Genomic DNA, 16,765 nt, shown 5'->3' on the forward strand with positions numbered 1-16,765 from the left:
TTGGTGATGGTTGCGGAATAGGATCCAGGACTGGGAGTGGAGGCGACCTACTGGGCGCATCTAGAAGGCATGCCTGGGAGTGGGGACAGGGTGGCTGTCATCCCCTGGTGGACCTGCTGCTGCTGCTGCTAAGTCGCTTCAGTCGTGTCCGACTCTGAGCGACCCCATAGACGGCAGCCCATCAGGCTACACCGTCCCTGGGATTCTCCAGGCAAGAACACTGGAGTGGGTTACCATTTCCTTCTCCAATGCAGGAAAGTGAAAAGTGAAAGGGAAGTCGCTCAGTTGTGTCCGACTCTTCGCGACCCCATGGACTGCAGCCCACCAGGCTCCTCCGTCCATGGGATTTTCCAAGCAAGAGTGCGGGAGTGGGGTGCCATTGCCTTCTCCGCCTGGTGGACCTACTACCCACTTATTGTAACTTTCTATTATGTATATTCTCAAACATATACGAAAGTAGAGAGAGTGGTATAATGCTTTCGCCAAGCCCAACCGCCGAGCTTCAACGATTTTCTCCTCTTGGCCAATTTTGTTACATCTAACCCTCTCCCACCATCCACTTTAAAGAAGAATGTGGGTGGCCTGGGGGTGGCAGAGACTCCCCCCACCCAGAGCTGTAGGAGAGCTGGTACCAAGCTTGCACCCCTGGCGAATGGACCGCCAAGAGGCAGAGAGCGGACACTGTAGGGCTGGGAGAGGGGCTCACGCTGGGTAGGGGCCGCGGGAGGTGTGGGGGCGGGGCTAGCGGGGCGGGGCTTGGAGCGGCGAGGGGGTTGGGGGCGCTCTCCCGGTGACTCAAGGCGCGTGGGGCTGAGCGCAGAGCTGCAGTCTCCGCCTTTGCAGCTTGGAGTGTGCCCGCTGTGCCGCAGCTGTCCGTGCCTGCCGCCGCCTTCCCGCCGCCGCCACCGCTGCCACCATGCCCAACTTCGCTGGCACCTGGAAGATGCGCAGCAGCGAGAATTTCGACGAGCTGCTCAAGGCGCTGGGTAAGCTGGCCCGGGCAGCGCGCCCCGACGAGAGTAGCGGCCGAAGGCGCCCAGGGGCCCGCGGGGAGTCGGCTTTAGGGACCAACACCAGGCAGGAGGGAGTCCTGGGTGCCTTAGATCGGGGCGAATTCCAAGGAGCATCTCATCTAGAAGTGGCGAGGAGAGCCCGGGATCCACTCATCCAGCGAACGTTTGCTGGATCCTTGGCGCTTTCCCCGACGGCTCGGTCTTTATCTCGCGCTAGATCATCGCGAGGAGAGATTATTACTGAAATCCTGGGAGGGTCAGGGACTTTAAATTTGGGGACTCATTTTGAGACCAGGCCCTACCACGTGCTACCGAAGGAAAGCCATTTACCCTCTCTGAGCCTCAGTTTCTCATCTTGAAAATCAGGGCGAGAGCCGGGGGAGGAATGGTTCATTTGTAAGTCCCCCTTCTATAGTCAGAGGGTTTGGGAAATGTCGGGCCAGTTCTGGGACAATGGGCGGGTGACGAGACCCCGTGACCCGAACCCGGGTCTTCCCCGTTCTTCCCGGGGCAGGTGTGAACGCCATGCTGAGGAAAGTGGCCGTGGCGGCTGCGTCCAAGCCGCACGTGGAGATCCGCCAGGACGGGGACCAGTTCTACATCAAGACGTCCACCACGGTGCGCACGACCGAGATCAACTTCAAGGTCGGAGAAGGCTTTGAGGAGGAGACCGTGGACGGACGCAAGTGCAGGGTGAGGTCCCAGAGTCTGGGCAGCCTTCCCAGATCCCTGCTCCCTACTCAGGAACCGTTGCAGCCAGATGAGACCCCCGTCTCCTTTTGCAGCCTGTGGCGCGCCTTCCTTGCAGGGCGTGTGCACCGGCTGTTTGCTCAGAGGATCTGTGCAACTCGTTGCCCTGGGCTCAGGAGAAAGTCCCACCCCAGCCCCTCCCAACCTCCTCCCTAAACTGCCTCCCGGGGTGCTAACCGCCGCGCTTAAAGCGCGGGCTTTGGGTTACACCGCGTTCCCTGCAGGCGTTTCTGCGGCATTTTGCAGCGATCCTCGCGCGAGCGCAGGCGGCTGGGGAGGAGGAGGAGGTGGCTGGGCCGCGTTGCCTGGCCGTGCGGCTGCCACGTTTCCTGTCGCAGGTGGAGCCGCAGCTCTTGCGTCCCGCCCTTCCAGGTCCCTGGGCCCTTGGGAATGCTCTGGATCCAGTTTCAGCAGTCTTGATGGCCCCGGTACCTCTCCTGCCCTCCCTCAGTTAGGTTCCTTAAAGGAAAAGACGAAACCTTTCCAAAAGCAAGGCAGATTCTGCCCGGAAAATGGACTGAGTGCCCTCTTTTAGTCCTCAGGGGCAAGAATTCTGTTTCTCTCCGTTTATCGGTCCCAGGGATGAATCGGTGGACTGAAGCAAGAGGTTGTAAATCCCTTTTTTAGATGGGCAAAGTCGCATTCGGTTGGTCTCTGGAATAGAATGGAAGGTTGGCTACCCATGTATTTTGAGGACAGATGGAAAAACAATCGCTGATGCTACCACTTATTTAAAAAGTGACAAAATGTCTCCCTCCTCTCCCCCAAGGTTTGAAAAAAGAAAAACTCATAGCATTCCAGAGAGTGAGAAATTGTTTTTCACCTTTCCGGAGCCGTGCCTGTCTGATCTAGAGTGAGACTCTCTGGGCACTGGGTTTGGGAGGACATAGAGACACAGCCCCCCAGAAGCATCCTGGCCCACGAAGCAATATTTGACCCCCAGAGTTGACACAGCCTGAAAATGATATCTGGGCTTGGAGCTGGCAAGATCCAAGCCCTCAGCCACTGCTCTGTTTGCAAAAACAAAAGAGCAGGACATCTCTTCAGCGTAGAGGGAAGGTCTGGGAGTCTAAGGTAAAAGGCCTGGCAATAGGCAGAACTCAGTTTGGGTACATCCAACAGTGAGTACTGCTGGAGACAGTAATTCTGATCAGAAATCAAAGGTTCACAGGACAGCCTGGGGAGCGGGGCTTTATCCATCCCCACCCTGCCTAGTGAACGTGTCCCGTGTGTTAGTTAAAAACCCAGTATGTGCGCATTCAGTACAGCCGCCTCGCCCAACTGTATAGCATTTTGCTTCATGCAGAAGCCAGGGAAAACTACAGGGGAATCCCTTCTTTGCCTCCTACCTCCGACAGCATGAAGACCCTTCAGATCTTAAAAAAAATTTTTTTTTTTTTTCTAGAGACATGTAACCTGGAAAGTGGCAGTGTTTTTATTCTCAGAGTCAGAGAAACTCAGGATTATCAGAGCAGGCTGTGTACTGCATCTGCTGAGTGCAAACAGAAAGCGAGGCATTATCCCCAAATCCGTGCAAGGAACAGGTCCTGATTTGCTGACTAGATGTGGTCACAAATATGGTGTCTTAACCGTTCTAAAATTTTGTATTTCTGTTGTGAAGCTTTTTGCCCTCAACAGCCAAATTGCTTGAAGGGGGAGCCCATTTTGACATAAATGAATCATTTTATGCTCTCAATTTTATTCCTGAAGATGTAAGGCATGCCTGAGGCTTTGCTGCTTCTGTGTGTCTGTGTGTGTGTGTGTGTGTGTGTGTAATATAAGGTATATTTATACTCCCATAAAATCTGTGGTCAGCCCTCTGAATTTGGGCTTGATAAGGCACAGCAGAGAAGGTTCTGTGCGCTGCTGACAGGGACCATGTGTTGCTTCTCTGCACAGCAATTATTCTCCCGTGCTCATTGTTGTCTCTGCTCCCCGCTGCCAAGACTGTAATTAATGTCACTAATGGTTTTCCTGCCCGCAGAGCTTACCCACTTGGGAGAATGAGAACAAGATCCATTGCACACAAACTCTTCTGGAGGGGGACGGCCCCAAAACCTACTGGACCCGCGAGCTGGCCAACGACGAACTCATCCTGGTGAGTGAGACCCCCACCCCCACCCCCCAACCCTGAAAGGAGCTCGAAGGTTTCCAGCTGCTGCTCACAGCGGGGCCCCACCAACGTCGTCCTCACTCGCCCATTCAGGGAGAGACACTCTATGCCCTGGCTTAAAATGTAAGTAGAAAAGCTCGGGATGATAGTTTAGGCCAAAGGAAATCACTGTTCGAAGGTTGGCAGGAGAGCGGAGTGGCTCAGAGGGCAGAGTAGGGGCTAGAGACATGCTGCGCTGCCGGCCACTATCCAAACCCACACATCCCGCGGTGACTAGCTGCCTTGCTTAAGCCAACCTCCCTCCAGCTGGGTTCAGCGTGCGTGGGCTCTGCGAGGTCCCAGAGTTCACTCTGCAGAAGGGGTTTTCCTCACCTCACCATTCTCCACTTTGCTGCCTAGGAAAGATTTCAGAAATTTCAGTACGCCTGCACTGGAAGTCTTTTTATCGCCACCCCTCCACCTCCCCACCCCCGCCCCCGGACTTACAGACTCCAATGGCTTTCCGGGAGACAGACAAGAAATGCTAATTTAAGACAGTCTGAGGGTTAACTGGAGAGGGTAATCAGGGAATCAGATTGAAGTATTTTAAACATCTCTGACCATGCAAAATATACCTGCTGAGGCCAAGTTAGAAACCTCTGTAGTTAAATCACACACCTCCTTCCCCTTTACTTAGGGGAGCAAAGGAAGTGGAGGGGGACAGGAGTGAAGGACAGCTCCCTGTTATGCTCCCTTTGTGTTTCAGAACAGACCAAGCTTTCCTGACAACAGCCTTCCCTGCCCGCCTCTTCACTCCCCCCAATCACCCCCACCCCACCCCCATGCCCACACTAGAAAAGGGGAAAGCTGTTGTGGGTAACCAGGAAATGATATCCTTTGTTCTCCATCAGGCCTGCTGTTAACATCTTCCCTCTAAGACTGCCTGCTTGCCCTGTCTTAATGAGCGTCACCCTGAAAAGTCGGGAAAGGAGGTGGCAAGGAACGCTAGGACAGGACTCACTGTGACCCAGGCCTGGCCCTTCCCTCCCCAAGCTGTAAAATGAGGGTTTGGACTGAAGCCTGGTCCCCACCCCCCACCCAGGTCCCTCTTAGCCCTGAAATTACATGTTTATTCTGTAGGAAGACCCTCAATTGAGCTGTTTCTGTTACTTCAGCGGAGGCTGCTTGATCTCTCTTGCCTTCTTGTTCTTCCCTGAGATGATTTCCCAGACTTCCTCCTTTCACACAGAAAGGACTGGCTTCATTTGCAACCTGGTTAATGTTGTTTCCAGGGCAGGAATACATTGATGGGGTTGGGGGAGCAATTTGAGGCCGAGAGATGGAAATTTAAGAGAAAAAGGGACATATTCCTTGGGACCAGGGAAGCAAAGAGGGAGATGATTTTTAGAGTTCTTGAGGGTAGCTGAGGGTTAAGTAGGCTCGGTGTGCTTGGTGAGAAAGTGTGATTTTATTAATCTCTGTAGTATCTGAGCAGCCCGCACACTGGCTTGATTCTGTTAGGAGATTTCTCCCACTTCCAACTCCCCCACTACATCTCCACCCGTGCTTCTCTCCCTGGCTCAGCAGACATATACATACATACATACGAGCCTCAAAGGGAACATTAATTCTTGGCATTTGGGATCTAAAATATGGGCTTTTGTTCCAAGGGTTATTATCATTAATAAATCCAAATGTAGGGAGATGCTGTCTCTATAAACAAGAGGCAATTTATTCTGGTTAACTTGAAATAAGCTTTCCCAGCAACCCTGGGCTGTAACTTGCCTTCTTTTGAAAACTGAGCGAAGTCCCTTAAACCACTCTGGAACACTACGGAGAGTTTCTTTCAGGAACCTCTCATAATAGTTTGCGGGCTGAGAAGGACATTTTGAATGTGGTTGGAAATGTAGCCATTTCTTCTTGTTTCGTGAAGCCATTTGATGGCCTGGGTGAGGTGTCAATCAATCTAGCACAGATAAAGAGTCCAATCCCCAAACTTTGGCCTGCCATGGGATACTCCATGGCCAGAAAGCTGGAAGCGTTTTGGAAAACTGACATGGTTCTGAGAGGTCTGGACATTTGAGAGGGGAATTTCTATGAGAACCCCTGCCTCACCCTCCCCCAGCACCCAGCATCATCTGCTAATCCCTCACTAATAAGGAGAGGGAGGAAGACCAAGAAAGTGTCCAGAGCAGGCACAGCTGTGCCGGTATGATCAGCAGTTCCCTATTTAGGCTGGAGATGAGCATTTGATTCCTTCATAATCACTAATGACTAGTATTTCCCTGAAACACACATTAGAATAATGTCCCAGCTCATGTTCTCTGAGAGCATCTCATGACCAACTGAGTGACCCAGGGGAAGCTACAAGTATGTTCAGGCTCTTGCGTGCATGTGTGCTAAGTTGCTTCAGTCATGTCCAACCATTTGTGACCCCATGGACTATGTAGCCTGCCAGGCTCCTCTGTTGATGGGATTCTCCAGGCAAGAATACTGGAGTGGGTTGCCATGCCCTCCTTCAGGGGATCTTCCCAACCCAGGGATGGAACCTATGTCTCCAGTGGATCCTGCAATGCAGGAGGATTTTTTTTTACCACTGAGCCACCAGGGAAGCCCATTCACGCTCTTAGTTCAGGGTTTTTAACCTAAGGCCCTTTTGACATTTTGAAAGATAGGGACTCTCCCACAGAAAAATGTATGTCTGCAAACAAACATATCTATGTCAGTCGACAGACTGGGGACATCCTGTTCGTCTTAAATTTTTTTTTTAATATACATATTGCTTTTTCTGTCCCAGTTATCTGTGAGAGACCCAGGAGAGCAGGCCTGTGTGTAATTGCCCGTTTTTGGAAGAGTGGAGACAGCTTACTTACAGGGGTATCTTTTCAGAGGCCAGAAGAAAATAGTCCTGCATTTGTGGAATGATTTGTGCCCTCTCCACAGCAAACAAACAAACAAAGGGTCATAAAATTGTAGCTGAAAGAATTGGGGTCATCTTGTTCAATTGCTCTCCTGCCCTCAACTCCCTGCCGCTCCATCTCTGAATTGTCCAAAAGACCAGAGCAGTGCCCCAGCTCACCTGGCTGTGAATTGCAGGCCTAGCTTTGGAGGCCTATGCCATGCTCTTGCAGCCAAGACCACGTTTCTAGCTCACAGGTTCCTTGAGTATCAGTGACACCTGAGTATCTCAGGTGTCTCTCAGGATGGACAGCCACTTCCTAGAAGGCACCTCTATACCCTTTCCAAGGATATCCCACCTGACTGCTCATTATTGGATCCCAGGGCTCAGTGGCCGGGGCCCATTGCTCTCTTGAAATCACTTGAAAAGAGACAGAACCACTTCAGAAATGTTCAGTATGACATACCACCACCCCCACTCCAGTTTAATTTAAAAAACCAAAGCCAGGAAACTTGCATTTTTTATGTCAGCACTCCCAGGTTCCAGAAGCAAAGGAAAACTGCGCACAATATAATTCTATACCTTAGCTGCCTCTCTGCCAGTGCAGAGCTCAAGGGAGGGGAAAAAAAATCCTTAGCGCTGAGCATGAACACACAGCACAGGAAATTGAATGTCTGTTACAAAGAGTTTTTAACAGGGCAGTAAGTGGCCTTATTAGCGATATGCTTTAAACATTTTTGCACAGGCATCTGCACTGATTGGTTTTCCTTCCCTGCAGACGTTCGGCGCCGATGACGTGGTCTGCACGAGGATTTATGTTCGGGAATGAAGGCGGCCAGCTTGCTCCAGCTTTGGGGGTGGGATGCATGTTCCCCCAAGGAATGTCATAGCTCTGAGCCGCCAGTGGACCTCCTCTTCCCCGGTATTAACGTTAGGTGATCCCGATGTCCCCCCAGTAATGCTGTAGTGTTTTCCCCAAGGCTTTGTGCCTCTGTCTCCCTGGCGCTCCATAGTCTGGCATCTGTATGGTTTCATCAGTCATTAAACTGGGTGTACACACCTCAAGGCTTTCTCCTTCTTTGGACTGCCTCTTCAGTTTCCACAAAGGTCTTAGTGATCCTGCTGACCCAAGCTCTGCACTGGTCTGTGTAGGGGCTTTCAGCTTCCACCTGCTGCCCTGGTGCAGAGCTTGGAGCATACAGCAAGGGTGGCAAGCTGGGCTTCCTCTGAAAGGATTCACACTGAAGATCCAGGTGTGCTTAGACCTCACTATGCTGGTGTTTTGATTGAATTAGTTGATATATTGGTGGTTCCCAGCAGAAAAGGGAGGGCACATTTGAAAGGGTTAATTGAGGAGAGCTCAGAATGAAGGGACTCTTTACACAGGCCTTGACATGGGCGGGGTGAAGAAAACCAAGAAGGATGGTAAGGTACTCAGAGACCAGCAGTAGGGAGCTGGTATACTCCCCTAGAGAGACGGACAGAGGGGTCATCAGACCACAAGAGCCTGGAAGAGAGACCACTACGTACGAGAGTTGTGGAGTACACAGAAGATTGTGGTCGCTGCCAAAGCCCCAGGATGTGGGCAGAGGGGGCTTCAGAGGGTGGGGGAGAGTCTCTGGCTTGGAACAAGGGGGTTAAATATACTGACTACCCAACTTTCAATCTGATCTACTTATTCTGTCCACTGGCCAAACCCATCTGGAATCTAGAGGGCAAAAAAGTGGGCAGGTAGGGGGGGGGAGGAGGGTACTGCCCACAAGAGTTACCCTCCTAGGACATAGCCAAGAGGAGAATGGATCCCAACATGCAAAAGGACAATAATCCACAGTCACCAACTCTAACATTCGAAAAATCAGGAGAATTCATATGCAAATCTGCATTTCTATTTCCTTAGAAAAATGGGAAAAATCTGGCATCTCTTACAGGGCAACATTTGGCTTAGCAACTTTCCCCCTTAAGTGGAACTTACAGTCTCTGCCTTCCCATGGGCTCCACCATTGCCTCTGCCCTCATTTGCATTGCTTGCCTGGCTTCTTGGGCATCTCTTCCTGACGTCCTAGGCACAGGGATTCTTGGCAAAGCCAGGACAGAGTTGGCTGGGTGGGCATGGGTGAGGCCCAATTTAGATGACTGGTTTAAGGTGACCCTAAAGAGCTCACCCTGGGTGGCTCAGATGGGAAAGAATCTGCCTGCAATGCAGGAGACCCTGGGTTTGATCCCTGGGTGGGGAAGATGCCCTGGAGAAGGAAATGACAACCCACTCCAGTATTCTTGCCTGGAGAATTCCATGGAAAGAGGAGTCTGATAGGTTACAGTCCATGGGATTGCAAAGAGTCGGACATGACTGAACGACTTAATACTTTCACCTTCAAAGAGTTCACACCCTGACGGGCAGACACCTAAGGCCCAGGTGCCACCACCTGTATGTAAACGAGGACACCTTTACCTGACTCATCACACCTCCGCAGTCCAGAACCCTACTTTGCTGATGGGAACTTTGGCTCTTTCTCAAAGATTCTACTACTTACATGTAGAAGGAGTGGCCTAATGTTTTCTTGGAGGAAAGGGGCTGGAGTGGCACCTCTAAGGAAGGGGAGCACCAGGACTGTCTGGAGCACCACTTTACTCAGAACAGAGGCTGTAGCCTGTTTCTTTTGAATCCTTTTCTTCTTCATTTTCCGGAGAAAAAGGCAGAGTGTTGCTCACCTCTCTTGGAACACTGCTCACAGGACATTAGCATGGGACCCAATATGGGAGTTGCTGCTGTAATTTTCAACCTTTAAATATGTGTACGCACGTTGGTGGCTCAGATAGTAAAGAATCTGCCTACAACGTGAGAAACCAGCTGCCATCCCTGGGTCGGGAAGATCCCTTGGAGGAGGGCATGGCAACCCACTCCAGTATTCTTCCCTGGAGAAGTCCACAGACAGAGGAGCCTGGTGGGCTACAGTCCATGGGGTTGCAGAGAGTCGGACACGACTGAGCAACTCACAGACACATTACATATGATATATAATTTACACATACATGTAGGATGAACACCTACACAAAATACCACTGTCATCAGAATAACCTCACTATGACACTATTCTAAACATGTCACTCATCTGCTCAGCAAACCCACGGTCTGCGACAGAAAGGTCAAACTCTCCGGCGCCCTCCATGTCTTGGTCTCACCAGGCGAAACAAAGAATGAGGGCTTTGGCGTCTGTCACACCTGGCTTCAACTCCTGGCCACACCTTTGGTTTGCAAATACAAGAAACCCAACCCCAACCAGCCCCAGCATAAAGGAACATACTCTGCGACAACACAGCTGAACCTTGAAAACGTTATGCTAAGTACAAGAAGCCAGTAACGAAGGACCTCATAGTGAATGGTTCCATTTCTATGAAATGTCCAGAATGATAAATCCAAGACACAGGATGGATTGGTGGTTGCCTAAGGCTGGACATAAAGAGAGGAAATGGGAGTAAAAAGTTTCTTTGGGGTAGGGGGGCCTATGGTAATGAAAATGTTCTAAAATTGATGTGGTGGTAGTTGCACAACTCTACAAACATACAAAAAACCACTGAATTTGTGAAGAATGCTGGGGAAACTCTCAGGATTCAAGCAAAAGCCTCAGGAGCTGTGCCTTAGATAGAGCTCTACCCCTCCATCTCTGACTCCATTTTGACTTCCTAATAGAATTGATTCAGGTCATATGACCACCCCTGGACCAATCACAATTGAGGGAAACACAGTACAATGATTGGCCAGGCCTAAGACGTGTGACCTCTCCTGGGCTAGTGGGCAGAACCTTTTAGAAAAGGAAGAATAGGGGGAAAAGAACTGGGTAGAAAGGAACTGGAGAAGGCAATGGCACCCCACTCTGATACTCTTGCCTGGAGAATCCCGTGGATAGAGGAGCCTGGTGGGCTGCAGTCCATGGGGTCGCTAAGAGTCAGACGACTGAGCGACTTCACTTTCACTTTTCACTTTCATGCATTGGAGAAGGAAACGGCAACCCACTCCAGTGTTCTTGCCTGGAGAATCCCAGGGATGGGGGAGCCTGATGGGCTCGACTGAAGCGACTTAGCAGCAGCAGCAGGAAGGAACTGATTAAGCCATCCTCCATGCTGGCTAGCAAACCTTGGACAAATTATTTAGTCCCTTGCTATGTAAAATGAGGGCAATAAAATCCATTTGGCCTGGTGTGGAGATTAGTGGAAGTAAGATTTGTAAAGTACTAAAAGCTTTATATTTATCTTCCCTGGTGGCTTCTGGTAGAGTATCTGCCTAATAATACAGGAGACATGGGAGACACAGGTTCCATCCCTGGGTGGGGACAATCCCCTGGAAAAGGAAATGGCAACCCTCTCCAGTATTCTTGCCTGAAAAACCCCATGGACAGAGAAGCCTGGTGGGCTACAGTCCATGGGGTCGCAATGTCAGACACAACTTAGCGACTGAACAACAAAAGAGCTTTTGAGATTTCTACACAATCCTGCCCTGTAGCCACATGGGTCCAGACCCTGATTCCCAGTCCTCTGAGTCTCTCAGATCTTTTATATTTTCAAGGCCCACATTCACCTCCTCTAGGGCATCTTCTCTCTACGTCTCTTGTGCCAACATCAGGCTCACAATTACAGGCTGCCTTGTGCTTGAAGGGCTTCTATTGTGGTCCTGTGTTGTCATTCCACATCTCCTAGGTTTCTGACATTTTCCGCCAACCAGCCTGTGTGGTCCCTGAGGCCAGGAATGGCTGCTTAACCATCTCTGCCTCCTCCCCCCACCACCCCCGACTACCCCACCTCAGGGCTTGGCAAATGGGGATAACTCTGTAAACATGTGCTGATTATCTGACTGATGAAGGGCCAACATTTTTTATAAGATCCAAACCTTCCTAAATGGATGTCTGCAAGGAAAAGCAGACATATGGGCACAAACAGCAGTTCTCAACTCAAACACCATCCAACAATAAGAGAAATCCCTTAGGTAGGTAGGATATATAATACACATAGCATATTATATCTCAGAGGCAGGGGGATAGCGATTGCAAGACTCATTTGAAATAAAAGTGTGAATAGTGCAGGAAACCCTGTTCAGGAGCAGGAAAACTTGGAAGAAGCAAACTTACTGATTGCTTGTCCCAGCACCCCTTCCATCCACCTCCCACAGTAGAGGCTGGGAAAATCAATGCTTTTTTCCCCAGCCTGCATTGTAACTAGCATTGAGCATGTGACCCAATTCTGGCTAATGAAACATAAAGGTAAGTCTTCCAGAAGTCTTCCGGGAAAGACTTTTCCCTCCTGACAAGAGAGGAGAGCCTGAGAAGGTAACATCTTACTGCCTCTCATTATGGTATGTGATTGTGATGCCTGGAGCTGGTGCAACCATCTTATAACCATGAGGAAAAGAGATGTCAGCTCAGACTCATTGAGATAGTGCAACCCCTACCTCTTTTTGGATGTATTGCCATGTGATCTAAAAAAGAGAAAAAAGCCCTTGTGTGTTTAAGCCTGTTAATTCAGTGGTTTCCATACTTGCAAGTAAAAGCATTTCAAACTGATACACTGAGGTGATGGAAAGGACGGGGGCCTGTCTGGATTGCAGATTTCTAGGAAGTCTTGTCTTGATGATGACTACCAGTGCTATGGAACTGGACAATGTGCCATCTTGCTCAAAGGAAAAACTAATGTCAAAATATTCTGTGGCAGTTAAGATTCTGTGCATATTGTAACATTGTTCTTAATTCCCTTTTTTACTTTTAAAAATTTTAAATTTTATTTATTTATCTGGCTGCACTGGTCTTAGTTGCAATAGGTGGGATCTTCGATCCTCCTTGGGGCATGTGAACTCTTAGTTGTGGTATATGGGATCTGGTTCCCTGACCAGGGATTGAACCCAGGCCCTCTGCACTGGGACCACTGGAGTCTTAGCCACTGGACCACCAGGAAGTCCCTCAAATTCCCTTTTACTTCATCTTCTTCTCCTCATCATGGCAGCCAACATTTCCAAGTGAACAGCGGATGTTATCAAGAAAATGTAGGGCCACCAGCCTGCCAATGCAACCTTTTGAACCACCAGTCTAACCCCACCCACTGCTTTCAGAGCCATCTGTTGTCTGGCAGTATACTCCAGGGCTCTTCCCTCCTTTACTTTAAAGCTCATTTGTGTCTGTAAAGTCCTTGGATCTTCTCAAAAATGTCTCTTACACCTATATCTGCCCTCCCCAGTGTCCAGCAAACCATCTCCTCTAAGATAAAAGAAAAGCAGTATGTCACTGGGTGAAAAATTAATCTTTACAAAGTCCCCGATGGTCAGATAAACGTGGGTCAGAGTAGATTTGAAGTCTTCTCTGACTGAAAACCCTTAAATTGGTTGGACAGTTGTGCTTATCCCAACTCATCAGGGCCGCTTTGCTTGTAAGCGCTCTCAACCGTGAAGAGATGAAACTCAGACAGGAGAAATGATTTGCCCAGGGTCATCATTGTAGGTGCTTGTCAAGATCAGGAAGACTTCTTTCTCTGGATTGTGAGGTTTTTTTTTTTTTTTAACTCTTTATTACTGAAAATCTCTAGCATACACAAAAATAGAATTGTATAATGATTCCCCATATACCCACCACCCAGCTTCAACAACCACTGTGTTCCATCTTGTTTCATCTATGCTCTCCTCTCCTGGATTATTTTGAAGCAGATTCCAGACATTTTAAGATTCTACTTACAAGCGTTTCAGTATATTGTCTCTAGATGTTATTAATTACCTTAAAAGTAACAATATCATCCTCACATTTTGGAAATTAAAAATAATTCCTAATATCATCAAATATCTTGTCAGTGTTCAGAGTTTCCTGTCTCATAATTTTTTTCTTCCTACTTGTTCAAATCAGGATTGAAATAGCCATACTTTGTGACTGATTGATACCTCTCTTAAGTCTCTTTGAATCTGTAAGTTCCCCTCTACCTCATCTTATTATTATTTTTTTTACAGTGTATTGTGGGAGAAACAGGTTGTTTGTCTTGAAATTTTCCTATAGTCTAAATTTCCATGGTGTTGTTTAACATGTTTTGTTTCTCCTATATTTCTTGAGAAGTGGTAGTTAGAGCCACAAGCTCATTTAGATTCTGGTTTGATTTTCTTGGCAAGAATACTGCAGAGGTCATGGGTCTGCTGTCCATCCCTCAGTGGACTCGTGACGTCTGTTTCCCTCTCTGTGATATTGGCAGCCACTAGTGACCATTGCCTAGGGTCATGGTTTCACTAGAGGTTGAAACCTAGGGCTATTCTACTTCTATCATTGTTTCTTCACTTTTGAGCTGGAATATTCCATTGAAAGATGATTCCTCTCATCCACTATGTGGTTATCATGAGGTACAGTTTATATAGAAAGTGAAAGTCAGTCAGTCAAGTCTGACTGTTTGTGAACCCATGTACTGTAGCAAGCCAGGCTCCTCTGTCAATGGAACTCTCCAGGCCAGAATACTGGAGTGAGTACCCATTCCCTCCTCCAGGGGAATCTTCCCAAGTCAGGGATTGAAGGTCTACCACGTTGCAGGCGGATTCTTTACTGTCTGAGCCACCAGGGAAGCCCTTATATAGGAAAGGCAGAATCAATGTTTGATTCTTTCCCTGTATTTACTAGTTTTCAAAGCAATGTATTGGTTCTCTTGACATCCTTTAAAAGAGAGCAATGTATTTTTGATGAGTTTTTTATTTGTTTGTTTGTCTGTTGTTTGGTTGGTTTGGATTTTTTTTTTTTTTTTTTTTTGCCACACCATGCAACATGTGGAATCTCAGTTCCTAACCAGGGATCATACCGGCGCCCCCTGCATTCAAAGCATTCAAAGTGCCCCCTGGACCACCAGGGAAGTCCCTGTTTTTGCTTTCTTTTGGAAAGTCACTGTGAATTTGTAGATCTAAACATAGTTGATGTGTTTTAATTCATTGCAGTTGCTATCCTTATAGATGCTGAAAGTGGCCTATCTTTGGCCAGTGAGAGCCTTTTCAAATTGACTCTTGAGGCCTTCAGGAGGGCCCTGGTCATCTTTGGTAAATTCCTTGCTGTTTGGTATGACATGACGTTCCAGGCTCATTCGGTGTGTTTCCTGCTCCAGACCTGGAATAACCCATTTCTTCAAGAACTCCAGTCCTTCTGGAAGGCAATGGGATTTATCAATAGAAGCCACAGTTTAGGAGCCAGGGGAGGGGTCTAATTTGGAAGCCAGAGTTCTAGGACCCAAGAGGCAAGTACTAGACAAAAGAGTTACTCTGTAGTCCTGTGTTCCTTTATCTTTTGCCCAAGACAGTGCTAAACAACATTCAGATGTTACCAACGCTGTCTGTGGTCAGTTTTCTGAGAAGGACATCTCTTCCTTTTTACTCAGAAATCTGAGTAGTTTCTGACCAACCCCTTTGTAGTAGAGGCAGTAGATTGGGAAACATCTGTATGCAATTCAGCACCAAGCTCTGAGGGCATCTGCTTTAAACAGCATGTGACTTGATCTGCAGTGGTCACTCCCAATCAAACCTCTCTTTACTCCATGGGAGGCAGGATTAATGTTCCATCCTTTTGTCTGAAAATTAAGCATAATTTCTGGGCAAAGGGCAAATTCTCACAAGGGTTCTGCAAATATTATGCATCATATTTGTTACAACTGGGTAATTTATCTTTCTGGGAAAGTTACCTACAGGACTTGGAGAAATTTACTTAATAAGAAAATAGATGACAGTCACAATTGTATAATTCCATTTGTTTCCAGGAGAGGAAAACTCATCAATTATGGTGAGTGAAGGGGAGGGCCTAGGGGTCCCTAAAGTGGAATTTTATCAGGGTCTCCAAGAATAGTCATACTCAGGGGAAGTGAGATTTGGGGATTGTAGCATTTAAAAAAGTTGGCTTTGCAAACAATGTGCAAGAAAAAAATCATTGAATCATGGACTTTTACAGAGAACATAATGAAATGTGAAAACTGAGAAAGTTTGGGGGTAAACCCAATTCATACACACAACAAAATTAACACTGAGTTTGTTTTTTCTTTTTTCTCTTCCTATCAGGAATAGGTTCAGAAAAATATTAAGTTCCCTTGGTCATTAAAAAAAAAAAAAACTGTAATGATATAGTTCAATGCAAAGAGCACATGCTGCTGCTGCTGCTGCTGCTAAGTCGCTTCAGTCGTGTCTGACTCTGTGAGACCCCATAGACGGCAGCCCACCAGGCTCCCCCGTCCTTGGGATTCTCCAGGCAAGAACACTGGAGTGGGTTGCCATTTCCTTCTCCAACGCATGAAAGTGAAAAGTGAAAGTGAAGTCGCTCAGTCATATCCGACTCTAAGCGACCCCATGGACTGCAGCCTACCAGGCTCCTCCGCCCATGGGTTTTTCCAGGCAAGAGTATTGGAGTGGGTTGCCATTGCCTTCTCCACATGAGAGGATCATAATTGTAAGCCTGGCTTTGCCACTAATTTGCTTTGTAAGTTGCTCTTGTTCTTGACATCCCCTCCCTGAGGCTCTCACTCCCCATCTGTGCAAACCAGAGGTTGCCAAATGTGAACAGAGGGAGGACTGGCTGCATATGAATCACCAGGGGGAATCCAAAATGTCCACCAACAGAGAAATGGTTAAACCAATTACAATAAACCACAGCATGGAATTCTCTGCAGCTGTCAAGGAGAATGAGGCATGTGCATGTGTACTGATGTGAAAAGATGTCCAAGCTATATCGTTTTTAAAAATGAGTGATGATCTTGTTTAATGGGAAAAATAAAAGCTACATGGTCAGCTCTTTTCAGGACAAATACAAAACCCTCGAGGACACACACCAAACTGCTAAATAGCAGTTCCCTCTGAGAATTGGCTGTTTTTAACTCTCATTATTTCTGTATTGCTGGAATTCATTTAGAAAGAGTATGTATTACTTTTGTAATTTAAAACATTTTCATTTTAAATTACAAGTAAGAAATACTGATTCTTGTCAAGAATCAGTAAGAAATAAGAGTAAGAAATACTGATTCTTGTCAAGGTTTGGG

At 47.8% G+C, this 16,765-nt stretch overlaps 1 protein-coding gene across 1 annotated transcript; it reads left to right on the forward strand.

The window, feature by feature from the left end:
* Window positions 1–819: 819 nt before the first annotated feature.
* CRABP1 (cellular retinoic acid binding protein 1) lies at window positions 820–7,819 on the forward strand. Its single transcript, XM_005906599.2, has 4 exons — window positions 820–986; window positions 1,528–1,706; window positions 3,748–3,861; window positions 7,533–7,819. Exons 1-4 carry the CDS (start codon window positions 917–919, stop codon window positions 7,581–7,583), a joined length of 414 nt encoding a protein of 137 aa, XP_005906661.1. The 5' UTR covers window positions 820–916; the 3' UTR covers window positions 7,584–7,819.
* Window positions 7,820–16,765: the final 8,946 nt, after the last annotated feature.

This window comes from Bos mutus, chromosome 21 (genome assembly GCF_027580195.1).
Source record: "Bos mutus isolate GX-2022 chromosome 21, NWIPB_WYAK_1.1, whole genome shotgun sequence".
NCBI lineage: Eukaryota > Metazoa > Chordata > Mammalia > Artiodactyla > Bovidae > Bos > Bos mutus.